Source organism: Castanea sativa, chromosome 6 (genome assembly GCF_040712315.1).
Source record: "Castanea sativa cultivar Marrone di Chiusa Pesio chromosome 6, ASM4071231v1".
Lineage (NCBI taxonomy): Eukaryota > Viridiplantae > Streptophyta > Magnoliopsida > Fagales > Fagaceae > Castanea > Castanea sativa.
The window spans coordinates 60,957,841-60,984,586 of NC_134018.1; the positions used below are offsets into that span (position 1 = coordinate 60,957,841).

At 33.4% G+C, this 26,746-nt stretch overlaps 1 protein-coding gene across 1 annotated transcript in view; it reads left to right on the forward strand.

Annotated features, from left to right (window-relative positions):
• Window positions 1-26,746, forward strand: part of LOC142640609 (callose synthase 7-like) — a 137,937-nt gene that overhangs the window by 21,589 nt on the left and 89,602 nt on the right. Inside the window, exons 10-17 of the mRNA XM_075814783.1 lie at window positions 10,732-10,869; window positions 10,953-11,029; window positions 11,109-11,199; window positions 16,667-16,822; window positions 16,909-17,026; window positions 19,605-19,933; window positions 20,105-20,157; window positions 20,296-20,356. Coding sequence (XP_075670898.1) covers window positions 10,732-10,869; window positions 10,953-11,029; window positions 11,109-11,199; window positions 16,667-16,822; window positions 16,909-17,026; window positions 19,605-19,933; window positions 20,105-20,157; window positions 20,296-20,356 — 1,023 coding nt within the window. The remainder of the gene's footprint in view (window positions 1-10,731; window positions 10,870-10,952; window positions 11,030-11,108; window positions 11,200-16,666; window positions 16,823-16,908; window positions 17,027-19,604; window positions 19,934-20,104; window positions 20,158-20,295; window positions 20,357-26,746) is intronic.

Here is a 26,746-nt window from a genome sequence, read left to right on the forward strand (position 1 = left end):
TGCCACCAAAAATACTCCGTCTCTTTTCTCTTTTTATGTCATTCTTTGCTTTTTCTCCCCTTTCTTTATTGATTTCCTCTTTTGTTAACCCTGGCTTTTGTGCTGCCTATTTATGGCACTAGTTCCTTTTTTATACCTAAACTCTGAATCCCTTTTTTACCCTTTTGCCCTCATTCTTATCCACAGCTTTGTCTACTGCGAACGCTCAACCCCTAGTGCCCTAAGCATTGCCTTCTTCCTAGTCTAAGCACTAGGCCATACAACTAAGGAGCCTTAGTTTTGGCCACACGACAAACAAATCTCCCATTTTTGGGTAAATGTCAGTTTGCTATAGAGTCACCTACCCGCTCCGTTCCCATAACAGTAAGGGCTCATAAATGCTATTTGTTTATAGAAAACGTTAACAAGTACCGTGTGGTGATTGTTAACGTTTTTCAGATTGGGTGTTACTAAATAAAAATGATAAAAAATTATTAAAAAAATTGTAAAAAAAAAATATAAAATTGTTAAAAGGTTATCAAAAAGCTGAAAAAGTAGAATAAATGCAGTAAAAAATTGCAAAAGATTATTGTTAATGGCCATTTTATGATGCCCGTTAACGCAACCCTTTGTTTATACTCTCAAACATGTATCACATGACTCTCATTTACCTCTTCCATTTATGGTAATAAAGATCAAAGATGCTTTTCCAATAGTGCATGTGCCAAAAGTAGTATCGCCAAGATTGCAAAACTAGGATGTTTCCCCCTTCCACCAAACCATTCTCTTTGAGCCTTACTAGCCATGGGCCATACTCCTATTGTAGGGCTGGGATGTAGGAGGGCAGAGCCCCAGCCTTACATTTTTCATCTGTCGTGAGGATTTTGGTTCCATTCTCGATCACACGTTTCTCGTTCATTTTCTCTTTCTTTTTCCTTCTTTTCATGTATTTTTCTCTTTCGTCGTGCCTCTTTGCTAGAGACAAGGGCTTGATCTTATCCTTTTATACGAAAGGAAATTGGGCCATTGTGGACCAGATATTTTCTATTGAGTTTAAAGTACCTTGGGCCCAATTTACTTTAATGTGCCCAGATCATTCTACAGAAGACCCTTTTTGGGCTTTATGATCTTCTCTTCGTGTTTGAGTCGTGCTAAACCCAAGTTTTATTCTTCTTGGAGGATCTATTTTGCAGTGGTTATCCTTCTTGTTTTGTTCCCCATTCAAGGGATAGTGGGCCATCCTTGGGTCCCACTTATTGACTCATTCTTAGGACATTCCTTTCTAGGTTACGTCAGTGTGGGCTTAGGCTTCACTTGTTCTCGTTCTTCTGGGACTTTTGTTGGGCTTTTGGGTTTGGCTCATTGACTCTTCTTGCACCTAGCCTCCTTGGTGGGCCTATGGTCTTCGCCTTGGTGGGTTAATGTTCATAATATATATATATATATATATATATATATATATATATATATATATATATTTTTAAAGTATAAACAATGGATAAAATAGAAAGTAGTGGGTTTTTGTTAGGCTACACAATTGGTACTTTAACAAATAGCTTGTTTGTAATTTCTGATCTCCTATTTTCAGATGACACTTTGATATGTTGCACAATTTATTATAATCAGATTTTACACTTGAGATATGTTTTCACATAGTTTGAAGCTATTTCCAATTTAAAGGTGAACTTGAGCAAATTTGAGTTGGTCCCAATTGGGGATATATCAAATATGGAGGAGATCGGGTATCTTGGGTTGTATATACAGGCGAAATTTCCATGTGAAATGGTGCTACTAATACCCTAGCATGTATTTAGAACCCATAATCCATTTTACCGACTTAATCACTTTTAAACTAAAACTACCAATTAGTCCAATGTACATGATTAACCAAATTCCATATAGCAAGCGTAAGAAACTAGGAACTAAAGCAAATAAATAAGCAATATGGAAAAGTGGAAATAAAACCAAACCAAAGCTAAACACAAGTGTTTAGGAAGAGGAAAACCTGAGCTTGCGGGTGGAAAAACCTCTCCCTTGACCACATCGTCAGAAAATCTCCACTAGATGAGTAAATACAATACAAGAGAAACTATGTACCCTCCAATCCCTTATCCCCCTATGTACTTGAGCCATCTAAACTATAGCTAGCAACTGACTTCTTAGAGTCCTTTCAACTAGCTTGCCGGAAACACCATCGTTGAGCCACCAACAGATAGCAACCAATGATATTGGATTTGAGATGGCACCCTATGTTTTCTTGACCTTCACTCATATCTCACAACACTCAGCTATAGGTGAATTAGGTGAAAGGAATAAAATTTACCTTAAGAGGATGACAATGGTGAGAAAAATCGAGAGGGGGGGGGGGGGTAAAAAATTTTAATAGCACCCTAGTACAAAATGTTACGGCATAATCAATTTTAGTCTAAAGCTACTAATTAGTCAAATATAAGTGATTAACCAATTTCCATATATCAAACACAAAGCTACTATAAAACTAAAATGTAAATAACAATATGAAAATAAGGTAAATGAAAGCAAACCAAAGGTAAACACAAGGAAGTGTTTAGGAAGAGGAAAACCCGAGACCTAGGAGGAAAAACCTCTCCTCGACTACACCATAGATAATCTCCACTAGGTAAATAGTTGTAGTACAATAGACATCGTGACCCCTTCAAACCCATACACCTAATGTACTTGAGCCCTCCAAGTTCTAGCTAGCAATCAATTACTCCAAGTCTTTTCTCCACCTAACTTGCTAGAGACACCTCCATTGCAACACTAGTAAACAACCACCAATAAGATTGGATTTGAGATTATCTCTTTTGTTTCCACAACTTCGCTCATATCTCACAATAATTAGCGTGTATATGAGATGAAGGGAATAAAAATCACTCTCAAAGAATGAGAGTTTCTTGGCTCAAAACTAAAAGCTCTCTCTTTTCTAACAAGGGGTGGCTTCCAACATGGATAAGAATAATATGTAGATATTAGGTTATACTTTGATCATTCCCACTTGTCACATTCATTGGTAGTCAGATTGTGCATTGGTAGTCTGATTATGCAATTCACGACTTGGTTGGTTGTGAGATAGTCGAGACTTGCCTAGTTAGCACTTTGATTTGGTTCTTCTGTCACATGGCATTCGTGGGCTAAGCAGATCGCTTGAGGTTGTGAGTTGGCCCAAAATGCAACTTTCACAAAGATCACATAACTCAAGTACTTTCTACCCCAAATACAATTAAGCCCAAAAAGATGCATTAAAGGGACAAAAAATACACATAAATTTGTTACTGAATAAAACCAATTAGAAACCATAGATTGTACAGAGGTTGAGAGTGTTTCAAGTTCTAAGGCAAATGTTTTCTATTTCTCTACAAGGTGGGATATTGAAAATGAGCTCTCTCAATAGGCTTACTCAGATCCCACTCTTAGCCATATCTAGCATGCACATGGTATATGTGTTGGACTATTAGAAAGGCTGAAAAAGCTGATCATGATGAAACATGACAATCTGTTTGCATGTAGTCGTGACCTTGTCATGTCCTGGCTAGGTAGCGAAGAGGTTGCGACATGCCTTGTCAACGCATGAGCCACTTGGATCTTCTGCCACATGTTACTCGCGAGTTGTGCAGATCGCATGAAGGTCACTTTGCAAAAGCAACTTTGACCATGATTGAATAGGCTCAAGTACTTTCTACCCAAGTACAATGAAGTCTTTTTTTTTTTTTTTTTTGGAAAAGGAGTACAATGAGGTCCATAAACTCATTAAAATGAGAGAATAAATACATAAAAACTGTCACGGAATAAAGACAACAAAAACAAGAACTTAAGACCATGAAATACTTTGGTCTTCTCTTGGGTGCAAAAGAGAAATCAATTTGGAATCCAATTGTGGAGAAGATGGAAAGAAGATTGACGGTATATTTATCCGAAGCTGGTAAGAGTTACGTTAATCAAGAATATACTCTCTCAAACTTAAATACATATTTTGTCCCTTTTTACTATCGAGTTGATGTGGCTCATTGTAACGAAAAGTTGTCACAAAAGTTTGTATGGAGTGGATTAGACGAGGAATCTAAGTTCCATTTAGTCAAATGGACTAAGATTTGTGAACCTCTCTGTTAGAAATCAACACCACCTCTCTCTTAGAAAATTCTCTCTCATTCTAGGATTTTCTCTTTCTCTCCGGAAATATCTACAAAACATTTCCCTTTCCTAGACTATTAAATTTCAGCCACAATTTGCCTAAAGTTCTAGAAGCTGCCTTGTGAAAGAAATAAGAAAAGGGCAGAAGTACAGAAACCGGAAGCTTGTAGAACAGGGCTGTACTGACATTTTAAATGAAGCTAGAAGCTTCAATGTTGTTTACTTAACCGACTTCCAACAAGTATAAATAGGAACCAAGGGGTTCCCAGTTGTGTGTGTAGTAGCATAAGCACCGAGCTCTAAGTGTTCAGGTGTCTTACAAAAGTGAAGTGTGTGTGATTGTAGCATTTGTCTATGTACAAGTGTATCATTATTCTGATATTAAAAGGTTGTTTGTTCTCTTTCACGTTGTGCTCTTTTTTTCTTCTCTTAATTTTTTTTTTTCAATAATTCAGTATCAGAGTTTCTACTAATTCAACACTCTCTAAAGTGGAAGAGTAAGGATGTGAACAATTTTATTTAAGTTTTGCTAAGAGAGTGGTTATGGAGATCTGGGATAGAGGGAGGCGTTATGTGGGTAAGCAGTAGCAAACAAGTATGGCAGTGTGTGGGGGGTGGGGGGTGGGGGGTGTTTACCAATGTCGTTTGAAATAGTTTATGGCATATATGAGTTCAAATTATACCTAAGGTTAGAGTTATAACTTACATATTTTTTAAGTTATGAATTTCTAAAATATGTAATAGTATCTCATATATATATATATATATATATATATATGATTTAGAATCTAATTGGGTTTGAATTTTTTGGTTTTTGCATCTAATAATTCATTTACCACAAATATTAAAAAAATTAGATAGGGCATGTGGCGTAAAATTGAACTCTAATTTAGAATTTCATTAAACTTTTTCTAAGCTTTGGCTTTAACTATATATAGATTAGGAGAGAGGGTGACTTTTGAAAGTGCACTAGTCTAATTACTAGTACTAATTAAGACCTCAAAATTTTAATTATGGCTTTGTTAGTTTTAAGCTTAATACACTTAATGTTGAATATATGTAATTAGCAAATTAATCAACCGAAACCAACAACCAAAGCATGGATATACATAATTGACAAGAAATTAAACAAGAGTAGTAAGTGAGAAGAGTGCAAACATAAGATAACACCGGAAATGTTTTTGAAGAGAAGAGCTAGAGAACCTAATAGCAAAAAATCAAGGAAGTTGATACTGTACCGTACCGGCCGATATGACTGGAATTTGTTGTACTAGTCGGTGAACCAGTACTGAAACACCTTTAAAATGTACTGCTCAAAATTCTGGACTATTCTAGACAATACCAAACGTTTTAGCTGAAAAAGAGAAATCGGTTGGTACAAAAACTAAAAAGGCAAGATAAAAGAAATGCATGATTGAATGAACCCTAGAGCAGTAGGTTGCCACCACATCGACATCACTGATGAGATCTTCTTCTTTTGCTACTTTTTCCTTCTTCTTTTTCTTCTTCTCTTGTCTGTTGTCCGTCTTTACTACTCTGATTTCTTATTTTTTTGGCTGAACAATGAACTTTGCTATATGGTTTCTCTGTCTTTGTTTTGTATTCAATTAAAAGTTTCCTAAGCCCTTACGCGTGACTAGCCTTGGAAACTAGGAATGGTAACGGGTCAGGTTCAGGACAAGTTTCTTTATGCCTAAACCCACCCTACCACTTGCCCACGAAACCCGAACTTTTCCCGTTTAGTAAACGGATTTTTTTATAATCCAAACCTGCCCTGTCGGGCCTTTTCGGGCCCTGTCCAACCATGTCCCTTCAGGACCCAATCTGTGGCCCAAACAATGGCCCAATCCCAAAATAAATAAATGTTTGCTAGAATGTTAAGCCCTATACTGTGGTCCAAATGCCAAACCCACTTCCTATTCTAACAATTCAAATCACAAACTCTATAAAATCTCCTAGGCTTCCATTGCAAACAAAGAAGAGACACCAATAAGATCCACAAGTTTTAGTCAATTTTTACTTTCTATCACTTTCCTACATTTTTTCATGATCCAAACTAAAATTGTAAATACCAAAAAAAAAAAAAAAAGGAAGTAACTAGTGATTGGTGGCACTTATGATTTAGTTTTGTAACCCCCAATTGTTGTCACAACAAAAACCATGTCAAATCTAAACCCACAAGAAACCATCATTGACCAAGTCATAAGTCTCCCAAACATGAAAGCACATAAACCCACCTTTTCACAATTTCAGATATGACATTCTCAGAGCCACAATCCTACATCGACCACTTCAACCGTCTTCCCGACTCTATCCTCCTCTTGATCTTTAACAGGGTCGGCAATGTTAAGGCCTTGGGTTGATGCTGCGTCGTTTCGCGCCACTTCCATTCCCTCATCCCTCAGGTCAACAACGTCATCATTTGGGTCGACTACGTTATCTTCGACAATGACTCTTCTTCTTCTTCTCTTTCTGCCCCAACAACCTCCTCTTCCTCCAACAAGTCTCGCAACACGTTTTCGAACCTCTTTCGTTTCATTTTTGGTGGAATCGTCAAACCCTTTTAGCTCTTCACCCAATTCCTTAACCCTAAAAGTGTGTGAGGGTCAGAGGGTAAGGGGTGGCCAAACTAAATGAGATAGGAGTAGGGTTAGGTTAAAGACTTAAGTGATATATTTATACCTTGAGTTTATTTTTTGTAATTTTGGTCTTAGCGAGTCAAGGTCGGGTTTAGGTTCAAGGCAGGTATTACTAAAACCCTCACCCGACCCAAACCCACTTCGGGTTTGATATTTAAAATCCAAACGTGACACTACTGTTTCGCGGGTCGGGTACCTACGGGTCAAGGGATTTTGTCATCCCTATTGGAAACAATAGTTTACAAGAATATAATGTTATTCTATTATATAGCATGGCTTGGATAATTTGGTATTTGACTCATGACTATATTTTTTTTTATTTTGACGACTCTTCATCTCATTTATTTTCTATTTATCTCCTGAAAAATGTGATTATTCTCTCTCTCTCTCTCTCTCTCTCTCTCTCTATATATATATATATATATATATATATATATATATATATATATTTTTTTTTTTTTTTGCAACTTTACTTTAGGTTGATGAATCATTGTATTAAAAAAAAAAAAAAAAACTATTTTGAGTTGATTAATATGATTTGGTAGGTGTTTGTTTCTTAGTTTTCCATCACAAGTCTTCTCTCTCCCTCTTATAGCTTTTGTTTGATTTTTATTTTTTTTGACATAATACTTAGTTATTTTGGAAGTAAGATTTTGAATTTATATCAAAACAAAATCTTGGCTATGTATTTGTATGTGTCTATCAACTATTAAAATTGTTCAAGATGAATATTTATAAAAAATATTTTTGTTTGAATTTTTCATATATATATATTATTTAGTTATAACATCAAAATTAAAGTAGTTGAATACTTAAAGTTAAACCTGTCTAAGATGAATTTGTAAAACCAATATATTTATATGTTTAATATTGTCAAAAAATTAAAAGTAAAAAATAAAAACTAAAAACTAAAAATAATAGTGATGTGGCCAATGATGTGGTGGATGAGGAGGCTGAATAGGAGCATGGCAAAAATAAATGCGATTTGAAGGTCCAAGGCAATTAAATTTTAATAAATAATAGCGTATGTAGTTAATCTTTTTTAGATCACGTTCTCTTTACGTTGTTATAAAAATTAATTTATTTTATTTAAATAGGTGAAGTGTTCAATTTTAGACATAAGGTCTACTTTTTTCTAGGTATTATTTTAAATATTAAATTTATAATATGGTATAGTCTCTTAGAAATGTTTGAGAAATATGCAGTTCTAATCTCATTTATCTATATTAGTAAATAAAATCCAATCAATAGTTCAAAGCTACTCCTACGATAAGAAAAATTATAAATATGATAATCTCTTTTAAGATAATGAAAATTTTGAATAATATATTTGAAACTTAAACAGTTTAATTGTGTAGGAAAATATAATCCACAATAACATAATTTAACAAAATATGGACCACCTAAAAAATGAATAATATCAATCAAACAAGTCCAAATAATAAAATGATGTTATATTTTTTGAGATAGATAAATGAAAAATAATTTTAGAAATTGTTCAATTTTTTGGGAGAACAAATTATTTTCCACAAAATTCAAATAACAAATTATATATTATACCATAATTACAAAATAATTATTTATTCCCAACACCTTATAAGTTGCTCTTATATACAACATATTCAAGAGAGACCCAAGACATAAGATGTATCACAATATCCACCAAAAAAAGCCAATCTAAACCCTTCATTGGCTCCAAATAAACCCAATAGCAATAAAATTTAGATGTACCAACCATTTAAATGTAAGAAATACAAAACCCCATATTTTCACCATAAGTAAACCTTAAATGACCACCATTTCTATATAAAAATAAAATAAAATAAACCATAAACCACTCATCACATAACCCCACCAAATCAAACCCCGTACACATAATCACAAGAATATCACTTCAAAAGCTTAGATTATAAGAACCTCTAGCAAAATATGAAAACCCAACAAAAATATAATATTTTTTCCCTAAATAAAATGTGATGAATGAGCCTAAGAGGTTCCTATGGAGCTTTCTAGTAAATCTCACTTAAAAAATGATGGTGGAGGTAGTGGTGGGGAAGTGATGTACCGGTGGGAGTGTGAGAGAATGAAAAAGAAAAGAGAAGGGAAAGAAGCCTTAGAGTATCTCGATCAACTTCTCCAAATTTTTATACTGTTTGGAGAGTAAACAATTCATTTATCCTTCTGCCTACCTATTTTTTCAAATATACTTTTCAATAGGCTTTCTATATTTTCTATATTCCATTTAAATATTATTTCTTCATTCATTTTTAATATTTAAAATTTTGTTGGTAGTATTTTTTTTAACAAATCTCGTGGAGCATTTGAGGCAACTATATAGTGAGTTGTAGGATCATCTACTTTTAATGAGAATTGTTATGTTCACCCTTGATAACAGTCCTCCTTCAAAATGGCATGATGAGATTTTCAACATGTATTCATGGTGTACAGCAGAACTTCAAGCCCCAAACAATACAGTTGCCCAGATCATTGCCAAATTTGTAGCAAGACTCACAGGTAGACTGAGACAATGGTGGATTAACCTTGGAGAATACAGGCAAAGACAAGCAGCCCAGAGTAACACACTCGAGGATTTTTTCACGATCCTCCATAATGAATTTCTTGGTTCTTTAGCCCATTACACTGAAGTAGCCAGAGATGAGTTCCTATTGATGAAATGCTGTTCTTTTGAAAGAAAAGATTTGGAGAAACATTCTTGATCACCCAGAAAAGCAAACCCATCCACATTAGAATATTCCCAACCCTTACCATTAAACACCAAGTCCTTGGATCCCCTTTCACAGGCAGAGACCTCCTTATAGGATTTGACCTCCTTCACCAGATACCTAACCTCAGATGGTCCTCAAAAGGCCTCTTGCATAAACAACACCTTCTCACATGGACCCAGGTACCACATTTGTTTTCACTAAACCCTTTTGATTCCTCGAAAGCCCAGATCATCAATGAATGCTGTGCAACCACCCACTCAGAATTTCTCCTCAAAAACCCAAAACCACTATGGAAAAACCCAGCCTTTTTCATAACCCTCCACTTCAAAAAGAATGAAGATGTTAACCCTACAAAAGCTAGTCATAGAGGTATGAACCCAGAACACTTGTCCCTAGCTAAGCAGGAGTTAGCTACCCTTCTTTCAGAAAACCTCATTGAACCCACAACTTCTCCATGGGCATGTGATGTGATGTTTTACTTTTTAGAAGGGTACAACTAATGTGCTAAAACTTTGAGTATTATTTTATTACTTTCTCCCTCTTCTATTAATAAAGAAAGAACGAAAAAGAATTTAAAAAAAAATAAAGAAATAATATTTAAATAAAATGGTAAAAGAATAGAATATGTGATGGATGGTATGTTAGTAATTAGCGTGTTAAAATAGATAAATTAACTTTTTAATGTGTTAAAATAGCGTTTTTTTAGCATAGCCGATAGTAATTGTCTTACAGAAATTATGATGAACATGATCTAAACAAGACGATATGCTTATTCAAATTTGACAATTGATATCTCAGGCTCTACAATTAGATGAAGTTATAACAAAAATAGAGCCTCAAATTAATTTGCTTTTGATTTGTTTGAATATTGTAAATAGCATCATAATTTTATTTACAATCTCCCAACCAATATATTTTAATAACCTATGTTTTTTTTTTGAGGAAGAAATAACCTATGTACTTAGTAAAGCTGAATTACATTTTTTATTTATTTATTTATTTTATGAATAACAAAAGCAGAATTACATTTCTCCTCTTTTCTAGATAGCGATTTATTTTTCTGGATTAAGCGTATAAATTTATTGCTAATCTCTCTAATTTTTAGAATATACAGTACTTTATGGAATATAAAGTAATTATTTTATACCTATGCTTATATCATGATTTTATTTTTTATATGATTCAAAAATATTTCGTATTTGAAATTGAAAATAACACTTGTTTGCTAACTGTATAAGATGGCCAACAAGGTCTATGGGATTTTAAATAGCAATGTTCACCCTGTTAGTGGAGGAGACACATATGAAGCAGCAGACCATGATGAAGAATCTTTTTTGAAGGAAGTTATAAGCCCTATCTACCAGGTCTTGCTTAAGGTAATTATGATCTTTTACCGCTTGCATTAGTTTTTGCTACATATACAGCAGTTTTAACATCTGACTTCCATTCAATGCAAAAGGAAGTTAAGAGAAGCAAAGGAGGCAAGGCAAGCCATTCTAGATGGAGAAATTATGATGATCTAAATGAGTACTTCTGGTGAGTTTCTTGTATTGCAAATTCTGTTTCATACTCAGGCATATACTAAATAGTTAAAAAAAATCTTCCTTTTCTCTAGGTCTGACAGATGTTTTAGGCTAGGGTGGCCAATGGACCCCAAAGCAGATTTTTTTAGGCATTCAGAAGATGTGATACAACCTGCAACTGAGGTACTAATATATATTTTTTATTTTAATTATTTAGCTTAGTTAATAACTTGTAATTAAGTCATGTTTTTGTATATATCATTCTAATAATTTTTGTGGTATTTCATGGAATAATTAACAAGCTAAAATTTCTACAACGTAAGTCAGAGCTTCATAAAAACATTTACAAACAATAAAGACTACAGATCAAGTTCCAATTAGAATGACCAATGCATTTGTATGAATAAGCAAGTTGATTCAAGATGAGGGAACTTAAAAGGGTAGAAGACTACTAAAAATAACATTAGTAGAAATAGTAAAAAGTGATATTATTTGAGAAAATAACAAAGAATATGACTTTGGATTAAATAGAATGGAGGGAAAGAACATGTATGTAGCCGAATATGGCTAATTTGTTGAGAATTCATAGCTGACCTCAAAATTTGGGATTAAGGTTTTGTTATTATTATTATAAAGAATATAAATCATACACCTTTAAAAGTATACATTATACATGCAAAATATACAAGTATATTGCTAAAATACCAAATGATTCAACATTAGGTGAAGATCATATGCAAGCCTACAAATACAGTAGCAAAAACATGGTCTATCACACCTATAACCTATAAATTCGGATTCCAAGAGCCCAACCTGCAATAGAATTAATTGTTGTAAAAAGGATAAACAATAAAATAGCAAGCACTACAATACACAAAATTTAATGTGGTTCAATTGACTCAAAGGTGCATCTAGGAGCAATTCCAACCAAAATTTACTATCAATAATAAGTAGGGCAAATTACGTATTTGGTCTCTTATATTTGTACTATGTGTCAATTTGGTCCCTAATGTTTTAAATGTGTCAATTTAGTTCCTAATTTTTTGATATAATGTCAAAATAGTCCTTACCATTAAGTGATAGATAGAAAATGCTAATATGACTAACAACGAAAATAAAAAATAATTTTTCTCAAACCTAGAATGCCATATGGACTGTCACATGGCCTAAACTTTAAAAAAAAAAAAAAATTGCAAATTTTACATTGGCCTTTCCCGTCAAGCCAGAACTGGCAATACCCAATTGGGATTTCTAAATCCCCATTTTCAAGCAAAATTATGCCCAACTTGGACCTCTAAGCTTGGTTTACAACAACCATACTGTCAGTCATTATTTGAGACAAAACAAAAAAGCCATTGCCTATACGGTTTCGACTCCCTTTATCTTCCTATAACAGCAGGGACTATTTTAGCTGTTAGCTACGTCAACATTTTTCATTTATCATTTAACGACAGATACTATTTTGGCACAAGACCAAAATGTGTTATAGACTAAATTGATCCATTTGAAACGTTAGGGACTAAATATGTAATTTACTATAATAAGTATTACAAACACACTCATAAAGTCTCACCAACTCACAAAAGCAAAAAAAAAAAAAAAAAAAACTCAATACCCTAATCAATGTTTTCATAAATCGAACCAGATCAACCGATTTAATTGGGGAGTTGTGTTTTTGGAAAAGTTAATCGCAAATACATGCGATACGTAAGAATATATAATTAGTTTGAGTAGTGGTATAATGTATAATTTATTATCTAAATTTTATTGTAGATAATTTGTTCTTCCTAAAAATTAAACAATTTCTTAAGGTAATTTTCATCTCTCTATTTTTACAAATATATAATTTTCTCATTTTTGGTGTTTTTAATTGATATACTTTTTTTTTGAAGTGGTCCATATTCTTCTAACCATTGTTATTATTCATTGTATTTTCCTAATTTCTTTTCATACAACTAAACATTTTAAATTTCAAATTTATTATTCAAATTTATCGTTCTCTTAAGGGAATTATCATAATGATAAAAAATTATCATATAATTATAATTGATATTAATCAAATAATTGATAATACTTTCAACTCAAACCTGTCTTTTCCAAATTTTAAGTACACCAAAATGGACTGAAGTGGACTAAAAAGGGTTGAATTGGATTGAATAGATAGAAATGGACGGAAGTGGACCGAAATGCTGAACTGCGCAACCCCATGCGATGTGAGGGCATATGTGATTATTTTGTAATGAAATATAATATATAATTTATTTTCTAAAATATTTGTAAAATCATATATTAGAATTAGTCATCTATAACAAAGTGTTTTTCTCATAAGAGAATTTCATTTTAGATGTATTAAACTATTAATTAAGAATTTTTTTTCTTATATAACCCTTTACAAAACCAAACAATGGCAAAGATTTTTTTTCTTTTCTAAAATAAACAAATTTTATATTGTTTTTTTTTAGGTAATGAAGTTTTATGTTCTCTATAAATAAAAAATTATATATATATATATATATATATATATATATATATATATATTGTAAGGGCCCAAGAAATATCTAAGCCCACTTCTTTACTTGCACGTCTCTATTGCCTTCCTCGATATCTTGTCCTTTAGTGTAAGTGGCCAGCTGAAGAATTCCCGAGGAGTACTCACTCTTTGGGCTTCTCAGATGAAGGGTCTCTACGTCTTCCCTCCTTGGACTTTTATCCATGTGTCAGGTTTAGATTGGTGTGCGAATGGGCCTTTTTCCATCCTCGGACTGGGCCCATGGGCTCTATGTCGCGTTCGGATCCTCCCCTCCCACACACACACACACACACACACACACACACACACACACATATATATATATATATATATATATATATATATATATATATATATATATTACTTTCCTTGTATATTAAAATTTTCATCTACTCATATTATGAGGCAATTTTCTAGTGATAGAATACGGTGTGGATTAGGGTTTTTCAATCATGATAGTTAGAAAGGTAAGAGAAAAATTGAGTTTTCCTACCATTCAAAAAACTTCAACTTGTAGCCTTCTATTTTAATGTTATCTTTAATCCCAAACAAATCTATCTCTTTTGAAGTATACAAAGTATGATCATGATCTCTCTTCTTGAATACATTGCATATCTTAATACATTCTCAAATAGATACTGAATCAAATTATGGCCATATAAAGATACTTTGCAAACAAACAAAGCATCATATCAATTGTTGCTTAACAATGATTAACTGGACCAATTAGGGAATTTTTTTTTTTTTTGTTGATAATCTATTCTTCTTGAATACACTGCTTATCTCAATACATTCTTAAATATATACTGAATCAAAACATGCCCATATAAAGATACTTTGCAAACAAACAAAATATTATATCAATTGTTGATTAACAATGATTAATTGGACCAATTAGAGAAAAAAATTGTTGTTGATAATCTATTGAGATTATTTTCTTTGCAGAAACTACAAATTTGTTCACCCAAAAAGATTATCATATAAAAAATTATTATCAAAATCTCATAATTAAGTTTCTATATGCATTGTTATATAATAATCTATATTCTATATATTACTAAAAGCTAAAGCGTAGCATTTATTGTTGCTATGTTCTTATTAAGTCATATTAGTTGTCACATCATTAATTTATTTTTTTTCTCTATTTAATCTTTTCTTCCCCCTATTTTCAGAAAAAAAAAAAATCTTCTTCTCCTTATTAGTTCACACACCTACTGTTATACTTCTTCTAATATTTTCCTTTCTTTTTTTGCCTCTTTATCTCCCCACTACTTTACCGTTATACTTCTTTCCTCTTTTTTTTTTTTTTTTTTTTTAATATTTTGACTCTTCTTCTACCCATTTTATTTTGTATAAATTTGATATCGTTGTCTCTTTCAATCCATATTTTTCCACACAAAATTGTGAGTACTCTCTCTCTCTCTCTCTCTCTCTCTCGGTGAATTTTTGTTCTTTCTTATAACTCTAATTAAGGTTGATGGTTTTTTTTTTAATATGTGTTTTGATATTGTGTGTGTGTGTGTGTGTATTTTTTTTTTTTTTTTTAATATCCCATCAGCAAGTCTTCTCTTTCCCTTTTATAGCTTTGGTTGAATTTTAGTTTTGGTTAATACTTAGTTTTTTTGGAAACAAGAATTTGAATATGCCTACCAATTATTTGAGTAATAAATTATTATAAAGCCTATTATTTATTCCTTTAGTTTCATTTTAATTTTGGCTAAGATAACATTGTAACTTTGTAATGATTTTTTTTTATTATGATAATTTCCTTATTCATTAAGAGATGAGGAATTTGACTAACAAATTTGAAACTTATAAAGTTTAGTAAGAAAATATAATACATTACAATAGAAGTTAGAAGAATATGGTTCATCTTAAAAAAAATATTAATCAAACATAAAAAAAAAGGTACATTTGTAGACAAAAAAAGATAAAAAAAATACTTGTAGAAATATATATATATATATATATATATATATTTTTTTTTTATAAAAAAGATAGACAATACTTGAAGTAATGGTTACTTTTTATATATTACACCTCATTACATAATATTTATATTTTCACGTATCGCATGGGTCTATGGCTAGTAATAATAATAATAATACATTTGCAAAAGCTAGAATATGTCACTCATCCGATTATTTTTGTTTGACTAACTTTTGCTTTTGTCTAAACAAGTGACATTATAGAGTACTTCTAATACAATTATTAAGAGTACTTTCCCTACATCTATCCACCTAAAAGGATTAAAAAATATATAAAAAAATTTAGTAAAGTTTCATAGTTTAACATCTAAATGGATCACTAAAACAACCAAATTCTAACTTGTAAAATAACTAATTGTTAACCCAAATCAAATCAAACCACTGGGATAAAGAAAAGAACTTGTAATTGGGAATTGGAATACCAAAATACATAAATATGCATAAAAGTCTATACAAATTTGCCAAAAAGAAAAACAAATGTGATACGACAATTAAATCAATTGTAACAAAAGAACCATTAGTGGAAAAAAAAAGTTGAAATAATAAAAAAATCCACCAAAAGAGAAACAAAATTGATGAGAAAGAGAGCGTATTGACTTCTTTTTGTTGTGGGCAACTTGGAAGGAATAGGGAAGAGAGTTGGAAATGAAGTAATAATTAAAAAATTTATATGAAAAATAAAGATTTAAGAGGAATGGTGTAAGTAGATAAAAGGGTGAATAAAGTGAAATTGTAGAATTTAAGAAGACATAAAGGAGAATATTTAAAATCTATAAAAAGAATTAAATGAAAATTTAAAGAAGACAATGATTGGAGGAGATGAAAAATTGAACTAAGAAGACAATGGTTGATGAAGATGAAAGGCTGAATAAAGTAAAAATTGCAAAAAAGAGGAAAAAAATAAAAAAGAAAGAAAAGAAAAAGAAATGATGCTAATGGTGTGGTGCAAAATGAACTTTGTAAAATTTATTGCAAAACTTCCATTATTATATATAGTATAAATATGTATAGACATTGTTTTTTATTTATTATTTATTATTTATTCATTATTTAGTTATCAGCATCTAAATTAAAGTAGAATAAAAAGTAAATAAGAAAAAGATTGATTATGTGGTCAATGATTATTTGGCAGAGAGATAATCAAGCTACTGCTGGCAAGACGAAGCCTGAAACAAATTTCGTAGAAGTCCAGACGAAGCCTAAAACAAATTTCGTAGAAGTCCGTACATTTTTGCACCTTTACCGAAGTTTTAATCGAATGTGGATATTTTTTATATTGTCTCTCCAGGTAGCCTTAATATTTGAAAATGTGTTATTATTTGACCTTTCTAGCTCTCGATGAAGTTTACCTTCTACATAAATTCTGGTTTTCAGGTAATGCTAATTATTGCATGGAGTCCTTCTAGATCTCTTGCTGCATTTTTTGATGCAAATATCTTCAGACGTGTTTTGAGCATCTTCGTTACTTATTCTTTTCTTAATTTTCTGCAAGGTAAGCAGTAATTTTTTTTCTACATGTTGCTATTGTTTTGGTGGCTGTTTGTGTATTAGATTTTATGTTGAGAGAGAGAGAGAGATCATATAAAATTAACGTGGAAAACCTTTTAAGTGATTACATCTTTATAGTTGAATTATGTGTTACTATGAGCTCATTGAAGGTGTATTTAGTTAGACTAATTACCCTAGACTAATAACAGAGTAATCCTAGAGTTATTTGACTTCCAGTAGGATTAAGATTGCTTTACTTGCACAACGAATCCTAGTATATTGATGGTAAATTGCTAGATACAACAGATTTAGGCCTTGGGCCTTCATATCTTTAACATTTATGTGCATATCCTTTAACAAAACATAATTTACTTGTATTTGGATAGTTCAAAGTGGATTCTAAAATATCGTGAAATATGTCTTACAAACAAAATAAAGGGTCTTATTGCTGACATGAAGACTGCACAAAAAAACAAGTGTGAAAAGCTGAAAAGAGTGAACCTCGACACAAGCTTGATACCTCTTGAGATATTGAGCTTCGTAGATCTAGAAATTTTAGGTCTATTTTGTCAGCCCATGATGACTTAGACTTCTAAGGTTTTGTTCACTAAATTGATAGGGGATATAAAAGGATTATTTTATAGTCATCATAATACACATAAACTCATATAGAGAATCTATACACTTATTGTGAAGTTACTGCGTTCCTATGCACCTTAGGGTTTTGTGACCAAGTAATTACTTCTCTTTAAGTGTATTGAAGAACTTTGCATCCAACAACAAGTTTCAAGTTGCTGAGAGTTAGTCACATAATAAGATTTGTGCAAAAGTAAGAAGTCTCTACAAAATCAAAGCCAATTGAGAATTGGCGTGAGGATTCTACTGTGGATAGATATTTTGAAATATGTCAGGTTTGGTGTGAGATTCCTTGTACTTGTAATATCTTGATTTTGATTAGTGATTCTTGAGAGTGGTGAGAGTGGTGACTTGAAAATTACCTGGTAAGATTTTTGTCATGTGAGATATTTTCGCCATTAATCAACAAATCATCGTGTCAATTTTCTTTCCACTGCACTTTAGATTATTTGGTGATTTGTTTGTGCATTCACAATATTGCATGTAATTTGAATTAATTAATCAATTTGGGTAATTAAATTTATTAACTAGGGTCAATTATCTATAATCCAATATCTTCGTTCAAATTCAAGGTAGAAATTTGAAGATATGCCTTAAATTTGGAATGTGAAATTGTGAAGTAAAGTGTGACTATTAAAGATCAATCAAATGTAGAACACATGAAACAATGCTGCAGCAAATAATGACAGTTGTAAACTAATGGGGGCTAGAAGACGATCGACTACTGTGGCTAGATCACAGTTGCACTTATGACCAAACGATGATTGTTATGGCCAGAGAGGACGGTTGCACCAATTTGCTTGGGTGATATCGACTGAGGAACAGTTTCTAGAGGATGGTATACACGAGAGAAATTGGCATTAACGGTGGTCAATGATTAATATTGGTTGGAGGATGATCTACGTAGAGGATGTAAGGTTCATATTTTTGTCTACTGGCTTATCTGAGATCAAAACGTATTTTTTATGTAATTGAGTCCAAGTTTAAGTGAACAGTAATTTTCTATTTCAGCCCACAATGGCTTGGTTTTATAGGGATTCATGCACTAGGTTCCAGAACATATAGAAGTCATATTTTATGACCTTCATTATAAAGATAGAGAGATAAATGCATACAAGAGTTGATGCGAAGTTTGTGCGCCAATGGTTTTGTACCAAGCTACTCCTGGTTCATCAAAGCGTGATTTGGAGAACAATGCAAAGCTTGAACAATTTGGACTAATTGATCAACTTAAGAAATTGTTCAATTAATTGAGGTCAATCTATAACTTAATAGAGGGGAGCGACAACCTTTGTTGAAAGACATAAGCCGATGATACTATTTTGGGAGGCGAAAGGCAATGGCTGAAGAAAATGATGTTGTGAAGCGTGTGAGCAACTTGGTGACCTTTAGGGAACCAAATAGGAAGTCTAACTATGATACCATACTAGAGTTTATGTTGGGATTAAGAGTGAGAGCTAGAAGAGAGAGAAAGAGGAAAAAAAAACATATAGAAATTAATGTAGCTCGACATAGCCAAGGCTTACATTCATAGCAAAAAACTCTTGAACAACATCTTTCCCATCTTAGATTGTCTGTTAAAATGAGCCCTTTTATGGCATGAATAAAAAGACTAACCCTAAGCTAAACATAAATCAACAGTGGTGTTGATTTACTTGCATTCTTAGTAAATTACTACAAGTATTATTAAGATTGCTATACTTGCATTACAAGTATAGGTTTTATAACACACAAATTTTAGACCTTGATACCTCTAGCAGTGTGAATGTTCACAAAATGGAAGACAGTCGTATATTTATAACGTTCGAAATTGTTGTAGTTGTTATCATAAGTGCAACAGTTAGAAGTAAAAGAAAGATAGCATTTTTACGTTGTTTTTAATGTCATTTAATGTGTTTGAGTGGCTTTTATGGTCTCTCTTATCTTCTCTATCATCTGTTTGGCAGCCACTCTGGATATTATTCTTGCTTGGAATACTTGGAAAAATTTGACATTCAGCCAAATACTAAGAAACATTCTGAAGTTTGCAGTAGCACTTGTGTGGGCTGTGGTTCTACCAATTGGATATTTTGGTTCTCTTCAGAACTCGACAACAGGGTTTGCGAAATTCTTCAGTAGCTTGGCTTGGGATTGGATGAACCGATCATTTTATAATTATGCGGTGTTACTTTATTTGATACCTAATTCCGTCTCTGTTGTACTGTTTTTTCTTCCACCTTTCCGGAGATGCATAGAGCGCTCAAACCGGATCTCTTTTCTTATGTGGTGGGCTCAGGCATGTCTGGCTTTTGACTTATGTTGTCTGGTTGTTGACTTCTTGTTGTAAAATTCACTCTCTTCTTTGTGATCTATCTTCTCTTCTTTATTATTATTATTATTATTATTATTATTATTATTTAAAAAAAAAATCAAATCTGTGTTCTTTCATAATTTTACCATCTTGCAGCCAAAAACTTTTGTAGGAAGAGGCATGGATGCGGACATATTCTCACTGCTAAAGTAAGGAAAATGAAGTTCTTTATTGAGTTTTTCTTTTCTTTTTGGTGTTACCCTTCCTTTATTGTCTCTTACATTATTTCTGCTATGACTTATAGGTGGCTTTTTAATAGTGTTTTACATTTTCCTACATATGCTTAGGTATACGGCGTTTTGGATTATAGTGCTAATCTGCAAGCTAGCATTTAGCTTCTACGTGGAGGTAAAATTTCCTTAATTAATTACTATTTGATTTCAATGTCCTCAGGGATTCTAATTTATTTTCAATCTAATTTGTTAGGAAATTTAGACCCCGGTTGATAGAATTTACAAGTTTTAAATCCAAGTTGTTAATTAAATTTATTATGATTAAACTTGTTAAAACAAACAAATGTTAATATCATGTCAAAATCATATGCAGCGGAAAAATAAATAAGACAAGATATGATGACCCAGGAAAACTAATGAAACCAACCAGTTTCACAGTAAAAAACCTGGGGAGAAACCTTCCCGAAAAGCAATTCACTATAGTAAAGAGAAGTTTCAGATCTAGTACAAAACTTTTGTCCCTAGACTCTATAATCCCCATAGATAAACTCACAACAGAAATCTTCTACCGCTTTAGAACCTCTGAACTCTTCAATATATGAACGCTACCCTTTAATGCACGGATCCTAGTACCTGACTCACTCCTTTGCACGAATTCCAGTACGTGACTCACTCACCAACTTAAGAAGAAAGAATGTTGGCTACAAAGTTCTTCACTTCATCAACAATGAAGATCAAGAAGCACTTGGTTACAAAATCTTAAGGCGCAAAGACGCAGTAACTTCTTTTAGAGAGAATAAGGCTTTGGTCACCTTTTGCATGTGTTCTCTTATGTGACGGCCTCTAAAATAAGCCTTATATATGTCTAGGGTTGTGAGAAAAGAAACCCTACACAAATACATAAGCATGGGCCGAAAATCAAATCTGAAAATTCTGATTTCCGTAACCTCGATAGATACCTCGATAGATAGTATCTGTCGAGCCTCATTAAACCTTAATAGATAGCTATCTGTCTACAGGTGTCGAGCTATCTGTCTACAGGTATCGAGCAATCTGTCCAGTTTTAGTGAACAACTTTTCTTCACTTGTTTCTTGGTCCAATCTTCATGGCTTTAATACTAGACTTGAACAACATGTTCTTTGAAGTATTAAACACATTTTAGATCTACCCAAATACAAGTAAAGTACGTTTTATCAAAAAATTAGTCAATTACATAAAATATGTCCTTAACATAATTAAGTTTGTTGGGTTAAGATAGCTTGACCCTGATTAATTAATTCAATTACTCAAGTTGATTGATTAGGTTCAATTGCATGCAAATCGTGAAGGCACCAACAAATCACCAAAAATACTAAATGCAACGAAAAATAAATTTGACACGGTGATTTTTTGACAAATAGGGAAAACCTCGCAAGACAAAAATCCCACCGAATGATTTTAAAGTTACTACTCCCAAGAATCCACTAATTAATAATCAAGTGATTACAAGTATAAGGAATCTTACCAACTACCTTGGCCTATCCCGAAATACCAACCTATAGTTGAACTTTCGCTCCAATACCTAATTGGACTTGATCTTGTAGTAGCATTCTTTCCCTTGATGCACAAACCTCCAATTTGTGACTAATTCCTTTGTATGGATTTCAGTATGTGACTAACTCCAGCAACTTGAATAGTTGTTGTTGGCTACAAAGTTTTTTACTTTATCAACAAGGAAGATCAAGAATCACTTGGTTACAAAACCCAACAGCATACCAACGTAGTAGCTTCTTACAGAGAAATTAATCACTTGGTCACTGTATCCGTATGTGACAGCTTTTGAAATAAGCCTTATATATGTCTAGGGTTGTGAGAAAAGAAACCCTATACATATATATAAGCTTGGCTGGATTTCAGATCTGAAAATTTTGAAATCGTAATTCTTGATAGATTAAGTTGGTGTCGAGCTATCTATCGAGTTTTGAATTAAGTCTTGATAGCAAGTATCTGTCGAGAATTAATAAGTAGCTTTTCATCACTTATTTCTTGGATCAATTTTCATGTCTTTAATACTTAACTTGAACAACATGTTTCTTGAAGTACTAAACTCATCTTAGATCTACCCAATTAAAAGTAAAGTGCATTTTGTCAAAAGATTAGCCAATTACAAAAAATATGACCCTAACAATCTCCCCCTTTGGCAATTTGTGACAAAACCACAAACAACAATTATGAGATAAGTCTAACACAACTATCCTATAATACAAAAGTACATAGGTCTAACCTTACTATGAACTCTTGAAAAGCTTTGCAAGGAGAGAGATCATGGCATGGTAGACTTGTAAAAATGGTCACAAGATCACGGTACATGAAGTGAGAAAAGATACATCAGAACCTCACTCACCCTCAAAGCATTCTCCTTCTATCTAGTATATCATATGCTAGCTCTCCCCCTAACATAATGACTACTCTCATATACAAAGCTACTCTCCTTTTTGACATAGGTGACAAAGGGTGCATCACTGAGAGGTTGTCATCTCATCATCACTAGAAGAGCTAGAACCATTAGCATCATCATCATCATCTCCACCAAAAGAGGACCCCTCAACAGGCTCGGGTGAAGGTGAAGGCGCGAAACCACCAAGGTGAGATTGGTGGTGAGCGATGTGACCAATTCCAATGTTCATTTGACACATCTCATTAGACAGATGGTCAAGACGACTACCAAAATTAGCACGCATGTGCTGAAGTTGATCCATGATGTCAACGAGAGAGACATTTGACCTAGAGGAGGAAGAAGGGGTAGATGAAGAAGAGGGTTGAAAGGTAGGGGCTACATCCGTCGTCTCCACATGAGGCCACTTCATAGCCAACTGCGCTACACTCCTCCGGGTAGACTTCTTGATAATGGGACCCATGACATAGAAGAAAGGAAAGGGAGGAATGACGACGTGCATGTGTGTGAGGATGCGTGTGATAGCTGAAGGAAAGATGAGTTTATCACATGTAGTTGTGTCTCGATAGACCTCTATAATAGACTCTATCATGTGTGATGGAAAATCTATAGAGAGATCCTCTATGAAAGGAAGAAGAAAACAAGCACGAGGCTTAGTGTTAGTGTTATAGTGTGACTGTGGAGTGAGAACAAAGGTCATCACCAAATTAAGGATCCTTGGACCCTTAGCAAACTTAGTTGTGGAGAAATTTAGGGAACCTCCCCACAACATGACATTCTCACAAAATAGTGAGGCCGACTCGTCTCTAGAGATAGAAGAGAGATGCTCATGACTAGGGTAATCAAGATGATCCACCCTAGGGATGCATGGTACCTCGAAAATGAGCTCCGAGATAACTATGATACGTGTACCACGGAATACTGCAATAAACCAAGGCACAGAAGTATTGATGGTGAGCAAATTGGAGTAAAACTCCTGTATGAACATGTTGGGACACCTTGAGGTTTTCTCACATAGAGAAGCCCACCCCAAGAGTGAAATGTACCGGGTAGAGGAGTGCCTGGAAAGTCAGATGGAATGATTTAGCGTTCCGAATGAATTTTCCGGTCAGGGAAGTTCTCGTTGAAGTCCTTTTAGGCATCTTCGTTACGAAAACAAATAGAGGGAGGAATAGAAGAAGACGAAGAAGTGGAACGAGGATGTGAGATCGGGTTCCAAGAAGGAAAGAAAGAAATATGCATGGTAATGCATAAGTATATGGCGTGCAAAAGTAAATTGCATCATGGGCAAAAATCCAATCCAATCTAACAACACGTACAAGATATAATCAGTCACACAATCCTAGAATGCATGAAAAATGTTGTAATGCACATAGAATGCAATGCCTAAACATATGATAACAATTAAACAAGGCCCATCCCAAAAATTTTAGCAAAAACACAAAAACCCCAAAATTTTCCCAAAACTAGAAAACCTAGGTCTAAATGCATGATACGCATGAAGAAGGAGAAAAAGAGAGGATTAAGAACACTTACCAAGAAATTGAAGCTTGGGTAAGGCCAAAATCTTGAAGGGAAGAGAGATATTGGTGAAAAATGAGTGTTTGGCTCAAGAGAGAAGAGAGAGGTATCGAGATGTTTGAGAGTGAACAAAATCGGGTTAAATGTCAACTATATATAGAAAAATGCAGCTTGATAGATTAAGGAGGTATCGAGCAGGTATCAAGAATTAATTCTCGATAGATCGAGAGGTATCGAGGAGGTGTCGAAGGCAAAAAGGTCTCGATAGATCGAAGAGGTGTCAAGAAGCTATTGAGCTGATAGAAGCTCTAGGAAATTAGCTCGATAGATTGAGCTATCTATGGAGAGGTGTCGAGAACAAACCCAAAAATCTCGATAGAAGAGGCATGTGTCGAGCTATTGTCGAGAAGGTATCGAGCAGCTATCTAGAGGCCAGAAACAAGGTTTTTCAAGGGGGAAAAACAACACAAGATGTATGCAACAAGATAGACACTATAACAAACATCCAAGTAGCATGCTAAGCACTCAAACACACCATCAACTTTAGAAGCATAGAATTCCTAGATCAAAACACTCTAAACAAGTCCAAACAATTTTTTTTTCAAAAACAAATTTAGATAGTTTAGTAAGCATATATTACCACATGTATTCCTTGTGATGGCCAAATCACATTGTACTTGCATATGTATCAAGAGTAGCAAAGAGTACATGTGTTGTGTGTGAAAACTTTGCGAGAAAGCATAAGTGATTCATATTATGAAGAGTAATGATATGAGAAGATCAATTACACCCACACACAATCATAACTGTTTGATGGAGACCATCACTTTCGAGATACATCATATAACTCTTATATCTCCTAGAAACACACTTGCAACCATATTAAAAGCATTTTGATTCTTTTTGCTTTTGATATTCTTTGCATATATATTTTTTAAGCATATCATGCATGGGGATATAGGAGAGAGAAAAGGAAATTCCCAATTATGTAAGCTAAACATTCTGATTTTGCTATGCAAGTGCTACACCTTACCGAGCACGGATTTTATGAATTGCACACAAATGTTTTATGATTGACGAGTTTTGGTGGTGAGATGGTTATTTATGACTTTCTCTTAGGATTATTTAGTCCTACCTGGAATATGAATTATAAAATATCAACCAACCAACCATACCCATCACAAAAATGAGCCACAAAGCTCACATTGCTTAGTTGTGCATTGAGATGCTTATCTAAGCTACAAGTGAGACAAAGTTGAGAAATTTTGTTTCAAAGGCCATCCAAGGTAAACAAGTACCAAAATACACAAAGCAAGCATATAAAAAGAAAGCATAAAAACTAAATGCATATGCATGAAGAAGGGGAGAGAGAGAGAGATCAATCCATGAATATAACACCAATGTTTTGGTGCAAGAATTCAAAGCGTCTACCATCTAGAGGCTTTGTGAACAAATTAGCCTTTTGATCATCAGTGTGAATGAATTCAAGGGTGAAAGTACCATCTTCAACCAACTCACGAATGAAGTGATGTTAGATCTCAATGTGTTTAGTTCAAGAATGTTGAACAAGATTTTTAGAGATGTTGATGGTACTGGTATTGTCACAATATATAATGAGATGCTTTTGACAAATACCATAATTTTTGCATCTAAAGAAGTTGGGTATAACAGCTATCAGGAGCAATGTATTCAGCCTCAATAATGGAGAGAGAGATGGAGTTCTGTTTCTTGCTCATCCATGAAACAAGTTTATTACCTATGTAAAAACACCCACTTGAAGTACTTTTTCGGTCATTAGCATTCCTAGCCCAGTCCGCATCAAATATCCAACTAAGACATCATTAGTATCTTTATCATACCATACTCCAAAGTTACTAGTGGTCTTAAAATGTTTGATAATACATTTTAACATAGTAATGTGAGATTCTTTGGGATTAGCTTGATATCTTGCACATACTCCAACACTGTAGCTAATGTCAGACCTACTAGCAGTAAGGTAAAGAAGACTACCTATCATGCTTCTATACAATGAGGAATCAACACTCTTTTCTAACAGTCAACAATGAGATTATCATTTGGACTCATAGGTATTTTGACAGAGCTATCAGACTCTAAACCAAACTTTTTCATAAGATTTTTAGCATATTTAGATTGAGAAATGAATATACCTGAGTCACTTTGACGAATCTACAATCCAAGGGTGTAGTTCAGTTCTCCAATCATGCTCATCTCGAATTCAGTTTGCATTATACTTGAGAAGGAGTGAGCCAAGTCATCTTTTGTAGACCCAAAGATGATGCTATCTATATAAACTTAAGCTACGACCAGTTTTCCATCAACTTTCTTGATGAACAAGGTTCAATCAGTTTGTCCTCTTATGAAGCCATTTGACACCAAATATTTAGTGAGGTGATCATACCATGCTCTTGGTTCCTGTTTTAATCCATAAAGTGCCTTCTTACGGTAAAGCACATGATCTGGAAAGTGTGGGTCAACGAACCCTTTGGGCTGAGCTACGTAGACTTCCTCTTTGAGAAAACCATTCAAAAAAGCACACTTCACATCCATTTGATATAACTTGAACTTCAAGTGATAGGCCAATGCAAGTA